Source organism: Primulina tabacum, chromosome 9, assembly GCF_025594145.1.
Source record: "Primulina tabacum isolate GXHZ01 chromosome 9, ASM2559414v2, whole genome shotgun sequence".
Classification (NCBI taxonomy): Eukaryota; Viridiplantae; Streptophyta; class Magnoliopsida; order Lamiales; family Gesneriaceae; genus Primulina; species Primulina tabacum.
In genome coordinates this window covers 37,691,936-37,709,368 of record NC_134558.1, presented here as the reverse complement: position 1 = coordinate 37,709,368, position 17,433 = coordinate 37,691,936, and the positions used below count along the sequence as shown (strand labels likewise).

Here is a 17,433-nt window from a genome sequence, read left to right as displayed (position 1 = left end):
TATCCATCATTATTACACATCTTATAAAATTAGTTTAATAGTCTCAATATGATTTATCCACGTATAATCATATATCACTAAGTAAACGCGAAGAAAATGTAGGATTTTTATTTGGCACGATGGAAAAGGAAATAAATAGTATTATTTCATTTGAGAGAGTCAAAATATTGTGTTTAAATAAAATTAGTTTTTCCAACACAATTTCTTGAATATGAAATTAAAGAGCTCCAAGAGATAAATGTAAGATCCAGAGTTTATTTTTGTTCATATTCCCCATGACACGATAAATTATCTTAATTCGAGAAACCATTCTTTTCCACCTGAAAATTTGTATTGGATTGGAACTCTAAAACTGATTAATTAAAGCAATTAAGCATGCATGCTCGTTAAGAAACCAACCCTTTGTGCGTTTGCGTTTGCGTTTGCGTTTGCGTGTATGTCGCTGCCGGTGAATTCTCCACAGCTCTGCCCAAACTGTGAAAGCTAAAGCATGCAATTTCCCGCGCGCCGGCGAATGTCGTTCTCTCGTTCACAACGCCTGCTGCCACGTGCTGTCCGCTTTTTATTTTTTTTCTCTGTGCAATTTTGTTGTTTGGTTCTATATAATTTAATGCGGACTCTGCCCATTTATTTTTCTCCATCTTTCACTTTCATCATAAAAAAAGGAAAACAAAATCTCAGTGCGTGGGAGAGTGAAAGATAGTTATATAGAGAGAGAGATGGAACTCGGAGGAAATGAAGGTTTCCATGGCTACCAGAAGCTTCCAAGGACAAGCTCTGGTAATCTTTAATTGGGGTTTGCTTTTTTCTCTTTTTTTTTCCTTCTTATCTTAAAGAGAAAATTTTGAGGTTTTGCTTAAATGTTAGCCTTTGGCTGAATTTGTAGAAATATGTGTCATATTCTAGTTTTCTTATCTTAGGAATTACCGATAGTGTATTTAAGTTTTTAAACTCTTGATATTATCAAGGGTTGTTAGTTTGTTTCCTTTATTCTAGCTTTTTAGTTTTTCCTCCTCTTGTATTTAAACTCTGATTGATGAATAATAAAATAGACACTTAAAAGCATATGTTGTCTCAGATTTCTTTATGGCATCAGAGCAATGACAAAATATGGAAACAACTATGGCTTCGCCTCGACTTCATCTGATCCTACCACAAACTCCCAACCAAACACAGATCACTTCTCTGCCAAAGTCACGAGTCACAAACTCAACGGGCAAAATTACTTGCAGTGGTCTCAATCTGTCTTAATGTTCATTTGTGGTAAAAGCAAGGATGATTATATCACAGGTGCAGCTATAGCTCCGAAGGAAGATGATTCTACATTCAAAGCGTGGAAAGCCAACAATAATATGGTCATGTCATGGCTTGTCAACTCCATGACTCCTGAAATTGGTGAGAATTTTCTGCTATATGCCACTGCTGCCGAGATATGGGAAGCAGCCAATGTAACCTTTTCCAGTTCTGAAAACACTTCCGAAGTGTTTGAGACTGAGAGCCTCCTCTATGAGCTAAGGCAAGGTGATCTTTCTGTCACTCAATATTTTAGCTTACTCACGAGACATTGGCAGAAAATAGATCTCATCGACACTCAAAAGTGGACTTGTCCTGAAGATGGTAAACTCTATAGACAAATCGTTGAAACCAAGCGAGTTTTTAAGTTCTTGTCTGGACTCAACAAAGAACTGGATGAGGCCCGTGGGCGTGTCATAAGCATCAAGCCATTACCCTCACTCAGAGAGGTATTCTCTGTTATTCGACATGAAGAGAGTCGAAGGAAAATTATGATGTGTGATTCCACAACACCTGTCTCAGATGCTTCTGCTTTGGCAGCCTCTGTTGAAACACAGAATCAGATACATGCTACCAAGGTTTCAAATGACAAAAGGAACCACAAAACACGTCCCTATTGTGAGCATGGCCGTCGTCCAGGACACACGAGAGAAACATGCTGGAAGATTCATGGCAAGCCTCATGACTGGAAGTCATCTCGATCCATTGAGCAAGAGTCCCGAGGAAATGCAGCCTCAACCACACTATTTAGCAATGATCAGTTAGAACTTCTCCAGAGTTTAATCAACCAGTCACATCAAATTCAAGCTCCACTGGCTCCGTCTTCTTCAACTACTGGAGGTGCTAATGTTGCTCAAAGAGGTAACATATCTCAGGCTGTTCACACCAGATCAAATTATTCATCCTCATGGATAGTTGATTCTGGAGCCTCTGATCATATGACTGGTAACCGGAGTCTATTTTCAGCATACTCACCTTGTGATAAGACAATTACAGTTAGTATAGCTGATGGTTCTAAGTCAGACGTTGTGGGTATTGGGACCGTGAATATCTCTCTTACATTACAACTTAAATCTGTATTTTTTGTTCCAAACTTGGACTGTAATTTACTGTCTGTTCATAAGCTAAATACAGATTTAAAATGTCTCACTCAATTCACGGCAAACTCATGTGTTTTTCAGGACTTGGACTCGGGGAAGATGATTGACAGTGCTGATCTTCAAGAAGGATTATATCTTCTCAAACACCCTGATCCACCACCAGTTCCAACTTCAAACTTGGCATCTAGTTTTAGTTCAATTTCTGGTAATAATGATCAAGAAATTATGATGCTTCATTGTAGACTTGGTCACCCTAATTTTGTGTATCTCTCACGATTATTTCCATCATTATTTTTGAATAAGAATGCCAAGTTAATGCACTGTGATATTTGCCAACTCTCGAAGCATACACATAATGTTTATCCCCCTAAACCATACAAAGCTACTCATCCTTTTTCTATGATCCATAGTGATATTTGGGGTCCATCTAGAGTACCTAATGTAACTAATACCAAATGGTTCTTACTCTTTGTGGATGATCACACTCGGTTAAGTTGGGTATTTTTAATGAAAGCCAAATCAGAAACTAGCAAAATATTTATACAATTCCATGCCATGATTCAAACTCAATTCAATACCAATATCCAAATTGTTCACACTGATAATGGAAGCGAATATTTCAATTCTGTTCTTGGTAATTATTTCGTCTCTCATGGTATTGTTCATACTAGTTCTTGTGTCAAAACTCCCCAGCAAAATGAAATTGCAGAACGGAAAAATAGACATCTCTTAGAAGTTGCTCGATCTATTATGTTCACGTCCAACGTTCCAAACCACTTCTGGGGGGAGGCTGTACTCACCGCAACTTACCTTATCAATAGAATGCCATCCAGGGTACTAAATTTCTCAACCCCGTGTCAAATATTACTCAAAACATTTCCAAGCACTAGGTTACTCCTCAATATATCACCAAAAATCTTTGGATGTTCAGCTTTTATCCATCTATATGACCAAAGTAAACTTGCTCCAAAGTCCCTTAAATGCATTTTCTTAGGGTACGCTCCTTCCCAAAAAGGTTACAAATGTTACTCACCATCTCACAGAAAATTCTTTCACACTATGGATGTCACTTTCCTAGAACAAACCTTTTTACCCCAACTCTTCTATTCAGGGGGAGAATGTGAGCGAGTACCAGAATTGGGAGTACACATACCAAGATCAATTTGATGTTCCTTCTGTGGTTCCTTACGTGTCGATAACCACAGGTGTTTCTAATGCTCCTACTGCATCTGTTCCTACAACTCAAATTCAAGCTCCACCAGATATTCGAGTTTAGGGCTGCCAAGAATCAACCACAACTCCAATGTCCCCTGACCATGATCCAGGTACATCTGAACTTGGTAGCAGCTCCAATACTGACTCTATAACTGTTAATGAACTAGATTTGCCTATTGCATTGAGAAAAACAGCTCGTACTCACACCCCATATCAGATTGAAGACTATGTTTACTATGGGAAATTGTCATCTCAATACCGAGCTTATGTTTCTCAAGTGGATCAAGTGAACATACCTAATACAGTGTACGAAGCACTTGCCATTCCAGATTGGAAAAAGGCTACTTATGAAGAGATTAGAGAACTGGAGAAAAATAATACATGGGAGATTACTGTATTGCCTCCTGGAAAGCATACGGTTGGGTGCAGATGGCTATTTACAGTGAAACACAATGCTGATGGTACAATTGAAAGGCTAAAATCTCGACTTGTTGCAAGAGGTTACACTCAGACATATGGGATTGATTATCAGGAGACTTTTGCTCCAATTGCTAAACACAACACTATACGAGTCCTTTTATCTTTAGCAGCAAATTTGGACTGGCCACTTCACCAACTTGATGTGAAGAATGCATTCCTCAATGGTGATCTCACAGAAGAAGTATATATGGATATCCCTCCTGGATTTGAAAATCAACGCACTCGTGGCAAGGTGTGTAAATTGAAGAAGTCTCTGTACGGTTTAAAGCAAAGTCCACGTGCATGGTTCAATAGATTTTCACGAGTACTCAAACAATATGGTTATTCTCAAAGTCAGGCAGATCACACATTGTTCTCTAAGCATACACACAGTGGAAAGATTACCATATTGAGTGTATATGTCGATGATATTATAATCACAGGAGACAACGAGGAGGAGATTAAGTGCTCGAAGCAGATTCTAGCTACTGAATTTGAAGTGAAAGATCTAGGAAATTTAAAGTATTTTCTAGGCATGGAAGTAGCTCGTTCCCAGACAGGTATTTCTGTATCTCAACGCAAGTATACTCTTGATCTTCTAAAAGAAACGGGCATGCTTGGATGTAAACCATCTGAAACACCTATGGAGCCGAATTTAAAGATTGATGCTAGAGACTCTGAAACTGCAGTAGAGAGGGGGAGATATCAAAGGTTGGTTGGAAAGCTTATTTACCTAGCTAACACCAGACCTGACATTAGCTTTGCAGTGAGCCTTGTCAGTCGATTTATGAGCAATCCCAAGGAATCTCACATGGAAGCTGTTTTCAAAATTCTTAGATACCTAAAGGGTTCACCTGGCAAAGGTTTATTCTTCAGAAAGAACACCAGTCGAAGCTTAGAAGTGTTTACAGATGCTGATTGGGCTGGTTCGAAAACTGACAGGAAGTCTACCTCAGGTTATTGCACTTTTGTTTGGGGTAATTTGGTTACATGGAGGAGCAAGAAGCAATCAGTCGTTGCTCGGAGTAGTGCAGAAGCTGAATATAGGGCTCTAGCTCACGGGATTTGCGAAGGAATTTGGCTAAAACGCCTACTCAAAAGTTTACAAATTCCATTTGAACACTCCATCCATCTCCACTGTGACAATGAAGCAGCCCTGAGCATAGCCAAGAATCCAGTTCACCATGATCGCACTAAGCACATTGAGCTTGATAGACATTTCATTATTGAGAAGATTGAGAATCAAGATATTGCATTGCACTATGTTCCATCACGTCTCCAAGTTGCAGACATTCTCACTAAGGCCTTACTCCGTCCTATGTTTAATAACTTGTGTGGCAAGCTAAACCTCATGAATGTTTATGGTTCAGTTTGAGGGGGAGTGTAGAAATATGTGTCATATTCTAGTTTCCTTATCTTAGGAATTACCGATAGTGTATTTAAGTTTTTAAACTCTTGATATTATCAAGGGTTGTTAGTTTGTTTCCTTTATTCTAGCTTTTTATTTTTTCCTCCTCTTGTATTTAAACTCTAATTGATGAATAATAAAATAGACACTTAAAAGTATATGTTGTCTCAAATTTCTTTAGAATTTCGTTCTTGTTAATTTATAGATGAAATTCCAATTGGATCTGCTTCCAGCAAAAACGATGTTTGATGGATTTATATATCTCTTCTAACATTATTATTCCCATGGAAGTTTTCTTATAATTCAAGGGAATTGTTTTTTTTAAAAAAAAAAAACATAATTCAAAAGAAAAATATGCTAGGTTATTGATCTCATTTTCTCTCAAGAAATTATTAAACCAACTGAAGAAACACCCTTCTACAAAATATTTTTTATTTGCATGCACATGTGTGAACTTTCGGACGTTTTTAAAAGATATGCAGCATAATATATTCTTTTTATATATATGAAATAGTTTACATGTTGAAATATTTATATGACTATTTCTGTAACAAATGGTTCTACTTGTAAGGAAGATGATAAACATTATCTTATCATTTGTTGTAATAATTTGAGAAATAATCAGGAGAGGATTTTGAGGATGGTCCGGATGAGATTTCTCTAACATACTCCCGCAAGATGGAGCTCCCATTAGATATAGCAATCTTGGAGCGCAAAGTTTGAAACGAAGAAAAGGACAGGGGTTTGTGAGAGCGTCCGCAAGTTGGTCCCTTTGAGGAAATATGAGAGAAAGAGAACGAGCCGCGAGCAATATGATCACAGACAAAATGATAATCAATGGCAATGTGCTTTATTCTTGAGTAAAAGACTAGATTAACATAGAGATAAGTGACATCAACATTATCACAGAGAATTATCGGAGCAGTAGGATAAGTAACATTCGGCTCTTATAGCAGGTTTTTGATCCAAAGGACCTCGGAAGCACATGAAGCAACAAATCGATATTCAGCTTCAGTCGAAGAGCGCGCTATAGTCTTTTGCTTCTTTGAGCACCAAGAGATGACAGTACCTCCAAGATAAATAATGAAGGCAGAGGTGGAGCTAAAGTCATCATGGTTACTACCCAGTCTGTGTCTGTGAAAGCTGTGAGGTCAAGTTTTTGATTTCTTTTTAGAAATAGCCCATGATGCATGGTTTTCTTTAGGTAGCGCAAGACATGTTTAGCTGCTGACCAATGATTCTCTGTAGAGGAATGCATGAAGCGAGCTAGTTTATTGACAACATATGACACATCTGACCTTGTAATAGAGAGGTACTGCAGAGCTCCTACTGTTTGGCCATATTGTGTAACATCGGTTAACTTGGAACCATCATTAAGTTGCAGAATCTAAGATGATGACATTGGTGTAGTACACTCTTTAACACAAGTCATGTTTGTTTTAGCCAAGAGATCCCGAATATACTTATGTTGGGTAAGAAGCAGACCAGATTTTACTCGGAGAAATTCAATACCAATACAATAATGGAGGTCTCCAAGATCCTTGATTGAGAATCGAGCGGCCAGAGACTTTAGAAAATGTTCCAGGCAATTGGGATTGTTTCCTGTGAATATTAGATAATCTACATAGACTAGGAAATAGATTGTAACAACATGTGTATGATAAATAAACAATGAGGTGTCACTATGTGAATTTACAAAACCATAACACGAGGAGCTTGTTTGAGGCCGTAAATTGCTTTTCAGAGTTTGCAGACAAAACAGGTTGAGATTGATCAATGAAACCTGATGGTTGCTGGATAAACACTTCTTCAGATAAGGTGCAATGGAAAAAGGCATTGTTGACGTCAAACTGACGAAGAGGCCAGCCATAGGATAAAGCAAGGGCGAGAATGAGACGAATGGTTGTCAATTTCACAATAGGGCTGAATGTGTCATGAAAGTCAATGCCAGGCCTTTGATGGAAACCCTTGGCAACCAGGCGAGCTTTATACTTGGAGATAGAGCCATCAGATTTCTTTTGATGTGAAAAACTCATTTACAACCAACAACATTTTGAAAGGTGCTATGAGGAACTAGTTCCCATGTTCCATTTCGAAGAAGGGCCGAAATTTCACCGGACATGGCCTGCCTCCATTCAAAATGTTTAATAGCTTTGGAAACACAACCATAAAAAGGTCTTGATGACATTCACATAGGTCATGGATCAAGTTTGCCAATAACTCACACTGGTGATGTCTCTCTTTCTCCCTCATTTAATTTATCAAATGTTCTCTATGTTCCCTCTATCAAACAAACGTGATTTCTGTCTCTAAATTCTGTCATTCTAATCACGCATCAATTGAATTTTTTCCATCATATTTTGTTGTCAATGATTTATGTACAGGGACTCCACTACTCCATGGAAAGAATCAGCATGATCTGTATGAGTGGTTGTCTGCAGATTTTGAAAATAAAATCTCTCCCATGGCGCTATCCACTGGCACTGTTGTTAAAGCATCTCCAGCAGTTTGGCATGGCGCCTTGGTCATCCCTCATTTAAAATAATTAGCAAACTAGTTCAATTTGGTTTGGTGTCGCTAACCTCCTCCTTGAATCCAAATCCTTTGTGGCAATCCTGTTTATGTAACAAAAGTCAACTTCTTCCATTTGGTGATTCAAGTCTGGAAAGTCATGAACCTCTGAATTTGATTTACACTGATGTCTGGGGTCCTCTCCTATTCAACTTGTCGATGGTTCAATTATTATGTGATTTTTGTTGATCATTTCACTAAATATGTTTGGCTCTAATACCATGTTAATATTGGGACATGAACCTAACCAACAACAAAAGCTAGCTCAAGGGATGAAGATTGTCTAATCCCATATATGCAACTCCCAAGTATTTTATCTAATCGATGTGGGATAACTAATACACCCTATCACGCCCAAGAATGAACATCTGGAGCGTGAAGTTTACAAATGACTCAACTATGGACAGAACGGGTGACCGAACTATGGACAATATAACACATAATGGTGAAACTTGAGCTCTGATATCATAAAAGATATGCAACAGAAGATATTCTTTTTGTATATATGAAATAATTTACATGTTGAAATATTTATATGATTATTTCCGTAACAAATGGTTCTACGTACGAGGAAGATGATAAACAATATTTTATCATTTGTTATAACAATTTGAGAGATACTATGAAGAAGATTTTGAGGATGGTTCGGTTGAAATTTTTCTTACGGTCTTCTCTTTCCGGTTTCCATTGATCATCCGTCAATTACTGTAGGAAAAATGTCCCAATCAGCAGTGTTAATTATTGTAATTGTAAGAATTAATTATGTAGAAGGGCACGCATGCATGATACGTTTTCTCCATTTTTCTGTTGAATCTTTTGAATCCTCCGAATCAGTGCGAGAAACTAACGGAGGGAAAGTAACATGTGATTTATTATGCCAATGGTTGACACTATGTTAAACAGACAGATAAGTAACCAGTGGCTTACATGCAATATACGTCCCCACCGGATTCTTGAAATTCCACGTTACTCGTGCATTTTGAGACAGCCAAAATCTACTTGTCGTTTTCCATCCTCACGTTATGACGACAGATAGATGAAATTTTGTGGAAAATAAAGAAGGGATTTAAATTTTAATTATTCGAACGGTGTAAATTTTATGATAGTGTGTAAAACCTGAAATCTTTATCGTCATATATACTTAAATGATAAATCTTAATTTTTTGCTTTTCTCTGCTTTCATCCATTTAATTATTTTCTTTCATGTGTTAATTACACTTTATTTTCTTGTTAACTTTCTGCTTCAAATGAATCCTTTTCTCCCACCATTTGCAAAATCACGTACTAGCTATGAAATCCCCAGAAATCAGTATGGGGCAGCCGTCGCCTCAAACGAATCACCACAACACTGCTGAGGACACTGAATGCACAGTGCGCGAGCAAGACCGCTTCATGCCAATCGCGAATGTAATCCGTATCATGCGCAAGATCCTCCCTCCGCACGCCAAAATCTCGGACGATGCAAAGGAAACAATCCAAGAATGTGTCTCCGAGTACATCAGCTTCATCACCAGCGAAGCCAATGACAGGTGCCAGCGCGAGCAGAGGAAGACTATCACGGCGGAGGACGTTCTATGGGCCATGAGCAAACTCGGCTACGACGACTACATTGAGCCGCTGACCCTCTACCTGCACCGGCACCGCGAGTTTGATGGAGGGGAACGCGGCTCGTTGAGAGGGGAGCCGATTGTGAAGAGGGCACCGGATAATGCTTCTTTTGGGTTTCCGGGATTTCCCCCGGCGGGTTTTCACGTGGCGCATCACCATGGCTTCTTTGGAGCTCCGATGATGAATGGGTTCTTGAAAGATCCAGGCAATGTGGATCCATCGCACGGTGCTGCGATGCCTTTGGCCTGTGTGGAGCCAGGAGCAGTTGTAAGAAGGAGAAAAGTGAATGGGTGTCTGAATGCTTTGGTTTTATTTTAGTTAAGAGTAAACAGACAAGGTCATGGGTAAAGTATAACTTGCTCTGTGCATGCTATTCTATGACAGTGGACTTAGAGTTAAATTTACTCACTATTTCTGATACAAATTTATCTTCCTTTAGTTTTTTTTATATGACGGAGAAAACAAATTAACATCTATCCATTCATGACTTCAAGTATTGCTTGCTGGGTACTGCCAAACCCATGGCCTACAGTTACAATCTCATAAAAACATAATTCTGAAATGTTGGAAAGAGCGACTCATTTGATCTTTCAGGAACTCAAGGTTTTATAACACGATTTTAGGATACTGTTTCAACATGATACCAATGCTGGGATCTAGTCGATCGCAGTTATCTTTATTGCCTAATATTTTATGAACTTACATGCTCGAGTCTTGTATATTAATATTAATTTGGCAGATAATCTAATCATTTTAAAGTATAAAGCCATTTCTTGTGTCAAACAATTTCATCATAAAAAAAGACCCTCATTAATATCACAATAACCAAACCCAGACAAGTGTTATTTCATCAAACGGACTTCATTCTCGCGAGTTGCCCTTCTTCGAGGGGGCCCCTTTTGCTCGACTGACTCACGAATGATTCACAGTTTTTGTCAGCCAGGTGAGAGAGATGAGTGAACATTTGACTCTCCTTCAAATTAGATCAAAATTTTCACATTTCCAGCAAATTATCGTATATGAATCTTAGGAGATGGGTTGTTAGCTTCCCATGTAAACATTTACACTTGGATTTTCAACGCATTGCTTCTTTATCTTCTGATCATCTATCCCTGCACCATCAGTTACTTCTAGCCTGCTATTATCTTCATTTTCATCGTCTTTCTCTTCCAGTCTTTCAGTACTCCTTTTCTCATCTTCGTATCCACCATTACATTTTCTTTCGAGCCTTTCTTTGCTCTCTTCAGATACAGCTTCACATCTTTTCCTTTGAGGAATCACCTGAAAAAATGACTCTTTCCAGTCCTTCATTTCCAAGTATTTCAGTAGTATCTCTACGACTTGATTCACAGTAAGGACCTGTGGTCTCGTACAAAACAAAAAGATTTGTTAATGGAAAAAATGTAAGTGTGTTTTTTCGAGCGAGCATAAATAAGGAAACGAGGAGAGAAAAATCAGTTATGTATCAAATCAAGTTGCAGCTATCAATCTAGTTGCTTCATTGGTCCATCAGAATGACTATATATTAAAAATATCTTCAAACAACTGTGTTACTTGTGTGACGAGAACTTGAACTTTACTGAAATATTTGTGCTGCCAGGGAAACAACTGGTCTTTCGTAATTCTAACTTCATTATTACATAACGTCTGACTGACAATGAGGTGGAAAAGGAAAATTCTCTGGATTGTCTTAATTTTGAAGCGCTTATCTGACAGTATGGAACAACAGCTGAATATAATCTCCAGCTACATCAGGCCATACCACATTGAATACCCAGAAGCAAACCAAACTACGTTAAAAAAAAAAAAAAGAAACAAACCAAATGCGAGAGGTCGAGTAAAAACAAATCACACCTGAGAACTAGACATCTTTAGGTAATTTCCAATGGGCAGTTTTGCAGTTTTAATGCCTTGCTCTTTTGCTTTCTTCATGGTAATGCCTTTCCAACGGTTGCGATCTACCAAGCCACCAACAATGTAGATGGCCCTAGGATCAAGTTCATCCAACACAATTTCAGAATCGGCAGTGAGGTAAACCAAATTCTCTCTTTTATCTAGAAAAGCTTCAAAATATGATTTTTCCTTCTTCTCGATTATCCAGTTATCATATCCTGGTATCCGTTGAAGCTGGTTTTGCATTTCTCCTTGGCATCCTGTCAGCCAAAGATGGGCCGGTGAGGCACATCTTCCATTAATTGCATAACAATACATAATCTGCAACATCAGTAATAATTAGATAATCCTGGAAGCTGGAACTATAAAAGAAGATAAATTAATTGCATGCACAGCCTAGAAAAAAAATTGATTCAAAACTTCTAGTAAACTCACTCTAAAATCAGATGCATAAGCTCAAAATACACTCAGGACACTATTGTTCCAACTCCTATCTAACCTAACCAAAATTAACATGTTATGAGACCGTAAGGGTCTCAATGACAAGAGAACAGCAGAAGCTGAAGCCTACATGAATTGGGAATATGTTACAGCAAAGTAGGAACATACAACGTAGCACTCCCAAAATTAACTATGATGCTAGCAAACTGAAATCAGAATCTGACATTGTATTTCAAAAAAGAGTTCATGATTGTAGATAGCGTATAAAGCAGGTGGACTAAACCAAATAAAGACAAACGAGTTTAAGACTGCAACCGATCTGGTCAGGAATGGATACTCTTTTTATGCGCCTTTATAGGAATGAATGTGCTTTAACAGACTGCTAATGGAGCGAATTGGGGTATAAACTTCAACACCCTTAGAGCTTTATTCAAGCGGTGTAGGGGAAGGAGGTTTGGAATTTCGCAAAAGATGTTGGAAGCAAAGCAGCCAATTCCGAATGTCAAACTTAAACATGAACAAGATGGTGACTTTTTGGGCATATGGATAACTCACAACATTAGGTTCCTTCTGGTTTCTATTATAATCGAAAGATCAATTAAAAGCCAAATATGATTTAAGTTGAACTTTTAATGCGAAATCTAGTTCATAGCAATGTTGTAGATCGCGGGAGGCGGTGGTGGGGCGGTCCGTGGCCGCCTAACGCCTTGGCAGCCTAGACGGTTGAATTTTTTTTTTATCAATTTTGTATATGTAAATATGTATAATCATGCAATGTAATTGTAAATAATCATATATTTTTTTATGTAACATATGTAATTAAATAATGTTTATGTATAAAAAAAGCTTCGTACGATGTAATAGACAAAGTGCAAATAAATATATAAATGCGAACTAACAAATAATTAAGCTGGTGGCTGATGGCAGCGGTCGCTGGAGCCAGGTGGTAACTAATGGTTGAAGACACTTGAAACCAAAAATAAATTCAAAAGACAATGAAGCTTGTTTTAATTATATCAAATGTTTTTAAATTGACTGAATTTTTAAAATTATTTTGGCTTTGACAGATTTTAAAATCATTGATCCTTTCGACCACCTCGTTGGTTGGATAGTCTCGAACCGCTTACAGAGACCAATTTAGAGAAAAGCGAGGGGGTCGAGGGCCGCTACCGTTTCGGCACTGCCTAGGCGGCCGCCTAGATCGCCACTTAGTGCCTAAGCAAGGTCTAGATAACCATTTAGAACACTGATTCATAGACTAATCCATCACAAAATATTTTTAAGTACATTCTCATCTCCTGCGCAGTAATATTCTCGATTTCCAATAGCATCCCAATAAACAATCATGCTCATTAGGGTTCACATTACAAAGAAACTAAAGATACCTGCTGCACAAGGCTATGGAGCTCCCCAGAGCTCATGAGATGGGCGAACTCAAGGTCGATAACGACATTTTGCCCACTTACTTTCGCTACGTTAAGCCTCTCGATTTTCCTCCCTCTTTCCTCCGAACGATGGTCCATTCGCTCTTTCCTCAACCCTTTCCTCTCCTCTATCAATTTCTCTCTCTCCTCTACCCCAACGCTGGCCAATTTTTCGTCCCATTCCTTTCGCCTCCGCTCGGCCTCCTCCTTCTTCCGATCCTTCATCTGCGCCTTCTTTTCGGCTTTCTTCGCCTCGTATCGCTGCTGCTTGAGAAGCTTCTTCTGGGCATTCTTCGAAATTGGGTTCATGGGGGTGTTTAAGTCATCTCTCGGAGAGTCCGCGGTTGCTTCCATTTGTATCAAATTTGCAGCTGTGGAGAGAGTCAGGGCAGACTTAGCGCAGTAGAGGTCGGCGGCGAGGTACGGAGGAGGAACTGGCTGAATTTGGGAAATGGTCGAGATTAACTTGTGCAGGATATGCACTGTTGCATCATTCAAGTGGTAGGTCAAGCCTCGCGATACGGCTTCGTTTAGGATAATCTTCATAAAATGGTTAATGAAGACGCAACTCAAAACTATTAGGAACAAGAATAGGTATATACCTATTCGTGAGACAGTCTCACGAATTTTTATTTGTAAAACGAGTCAATTTTATCAATATTTACAATAAAAAGTAATTATCTTGGCATAAAAAGTAATATTTTTTCATAGATGACCCAAATAAGATATCCGTCTCACAAAATACGACCCGTGAGACCGTCTCACATAAATTTTTTTCTAGAAATAAAATAGAGGTTTTTTAAACAGTGATTTATTTTAATATTCATTATCATCTATTACTATCCGTTAAAAATCTCTTAAACAAAGACAAAAAAAGTTGGTCATTTTTTTGATTTTTCAATTTTACCTTTATTTTATATCAAAATTATATTTTTGTTTTTATTTTTTTAAATCTCAAAAAACATTTTTTTAAAATTTTTTTAAAATTACAACTATTCAAATAGCACTTTAGTCCCTCGATAATTTGTCAAATTTCATTTTAATCTAGAGATAATTATAAAAAAAATTGAACACACACGCACCGTGTGTGCAAAATAGCTATTTAATATTATTAATTTAAGGCAGAAATAGATCAAATCAGATTTGCATTTTTATTTGCTTGTTTAAGTAAACCAGTTAAGAATCCATATTTGTCTCGATTACTTGGCGTGCACTGTCAGTGGGAGCTGTTATAACCGTTGACCGAGGTTTGCAGCTTTTGTCGTTTCAACGAATCATGTAGCTCGTGCCACAAGATAAAGGGAAATTTAGGGAAAAGAGAGTGGATCATTAAGCATTTAAAAAAAAGATCCATAAGTCAATTTACTTAAATGTCCTTGTATTTTAAGTGTAAATATATTTTTAAATTTGATTACATAGTCTACCCATGTTTGATCTATCTAAAGTCCAAAATCGACCAAAGCTTGGATCGACCAAACAATGGTCGACCATTGATTTGGTTAAAGACCAAAGCTTTGGTGGTCGACCAAGAAGAATTCTTCTTGGTCGACCCAAAATTTTGTTGGTCGACCAAGAAGAAATTTCTTCTTGGTGGACCAACATAATGTTGGTCCACCAAGAAGAAATTTCTTCTTGGTCGATCAACACCAAGATGAAATTTCTTCTTGGTCGACCAAGAAATGTCTTCTTGGTCGACTAACTTAATTTTGATCGATCAATTTTTCTGTGAATTTTAATTGGAGAATACGTGTGTCGACCGAAAAGAAAAAGAAGATGACAATTAATTAATTAAGTTAAAAGTTTAATTACGGTTAATATAATAATCAGGAGTCAACTCCTTGTTTCTTAAAAAAAATGTCAGAGTCCTTATTTTTTAAATACTTTCTGTCTCACTCCTATTTTTTAAATTGGCCCCACAAGATAATGGAGAATTTGACTCCTAGATTAGAGACAAAGGGACAATAAGTTAGACCAACTGGACTACAAGTTCGATCTCAGTGTCTCATTATTGTTATTGTAAGGTAATTTATGATTATTGAGGGCTCATCAAATCAAGTTTGCTTTTTCTCACAAAATTAAAACACTCAAATTTGATTTTGAGTATGCTCGAGGAGATAAATAAATTATATGGATAACAATGTTTCGATTTTCATCAAATTTCTAACATGTTTTTTCGTAACAAACCTAGCGACATGTAAATTGGATAAACCGGACCGCTAATTTTTGCCTACTAAATATCTAAAAAGGATGATTAAGAAATTTATAACCCAAATATAAATTAATAGTGTACTTGTGGGACGATCTCAATGATTTATATATGTAAAATGGGTCGATTTGATTCATATCTGCATTGAAAAATAATGTTTTTAACGTAATATTTTTTTAAGATTTGACTCGAGTCGGAGATCCAGCTCACAAAAATTGACATGTAAAATGATCTTGATAAATATAACATATAATGTTGTGTAAACTGGTGTAATTAAATTATTATCGCAAATCCTTATTTTGTGGATGTTTAAATTGTTTCGATATAAGTATAAATTACAATTAACTTAGGGTACATGCTATAAAGTATTATACACACGAAGGGAATATCGTATTTATATAAGGTATACCTTTTTCATCAAAAATATTTCAGAATTTAAACCAATGCTTAATTTGTGTTTTTAAATTAAAGTTTACAACATATATTTATATTGATTAGGGGTAACGAGATTTATCGTAAGAAAGATATATAAATAACAAATAAACATTATAAAAATACGTGTGTTCATATTTGATTTTGACAAAAAATAGTCGAAAAATTATTTGAGCTAATGGAAAACTAGTCTATCTAATTTGGTTTTTCGACGACAGTACAAATTTTTTGAAAAATAATGATATTAATTTTTTTCTTTACAATTTGACCACAATAACTTATTCATTACAGTATTGTTTACCATATTAAAGATTTATTTGGGTACAAAATCCTAAAAAAGAGACGATCTTTAATTGGTTTATTTTTTTATTTTTTGATTAAAATCATTACTATTACATATTCAATAAGTCATGAATTACAACTTTGGCAATAAACAATCGGAATAACATGCAAGTAAAATTGTCTACGTTGCCAATAACTATGTCGAGCCAAATCATTCGTCACTTGGTTTGCGTTCCTTCTGCAATGTTCAATCTTCACATTTTGGATTCTGAAACAAATGATTCGTATTTGCTCAGCTATTCGTAATCGGTTTATTTTTAAACATCTTTTTGGGTATATTTATTACAAACTGCATTTTTGAGAAGTTTGCTTGTATATGAAATTTCAATCTTAAACCTAGATTCTTTCGAAATGTCGGCGCGAATCAACATGTTTTAACATCTAAAATCTATATGATATATGATATTCAATCTAGAGTGTTATTATCCGCAAGGTAGCATCGAATCATCCATTTTACTTTGTATCACATATGTCATATGTCAAGGAGATCATACACTATATATAACTAACTTTCAATATATGCGGGTTATTTCAAAATTATTAACATATTTTAATGCTTATAAGTTACATAATGTGAAATATAAATTGATATCATCGATATGACAGTATCGAACTATCCGTTTGAGTAAAATATTTAATATCACATATATCATCAAGATCACACACCGTAAATGACCGATTGTTGATCATGCTTTGATATTATATTTTTCTTTATAATTTTTCGAGCAAAATCTCTTACTTTACAAATTTTTTTGACAAAAATAAGAGATATTTGGGTAAAGAATCATTTTTTAAAAATTCGATGATCTTTAATTGGTTCCATTTCTAACCCATTTTGTGGTATATTTATTATAAAATTGCATTTTTGAAAAATCGATCCTTAACTTTTTTCAAACATGAAGATCAACATTTTTTAAAGTCAAGATATATCGTTATTATCCACACAAATTTTATGTTATATTTATCAAGATCACGCATTATATATAACTATTTTTTTAAATCTTAGCCGGTTATTTCAAAATTATATAACATATTTTTTTT

The 17,433-nt window shown here is 36.5% G+C and overlaps 2 protein-coding genes across 2 annotated transcripts; one reads left to right on the top strand and one right to left on the bottom strand.

The window, feature by feature from the left end:
- Positions 1–654: 654 nt before the first annotated feature.
- On the top strand, positions 655–9,972 carry LOC142504477 (nuclear transcription factor Y subunit B-6-like). The gene is made up of 2 exons (XM_075617335.1): positions 655–780; positions 9,335–9,972. Exons 1-2 carry the CDS (start codon positions 720–722, stop codon positions 9,970–9,972), a joined length of 699 nt encoding a protein of 232 aa, XP_075473450.1. The 5' UTR covers positions 655–719.
- A 504-nt stretch (positions 9,973–10,476) lies between these two features.
- LOC142555841 (tRNA (guanine(9)-N1)-methyltransferase) lies at positions 10,477–13,982 on the bottom strand. The gene is made up of 3 exons (XM_075666950.1): positions 13,374–13,982; positions 11,509–11,868; positions 10,477–11,013 (listed from the first exon to the last, which is right to left on the bottom strand). Exons 1-3 carry the CDS (start codon positions 13,956–13,958, stop codon positions 10,696–10,698), a joined length of 1,263 nt encoding a protein of 420 aa, XP_075523065.1. The 5' UTR covers positions 13,959–13,982; the 3' UTR covers positions 10,477–10,695.
- Between the last annotated feature and the right edge of the window lie 3,451 nt (positions 13,983–17,433).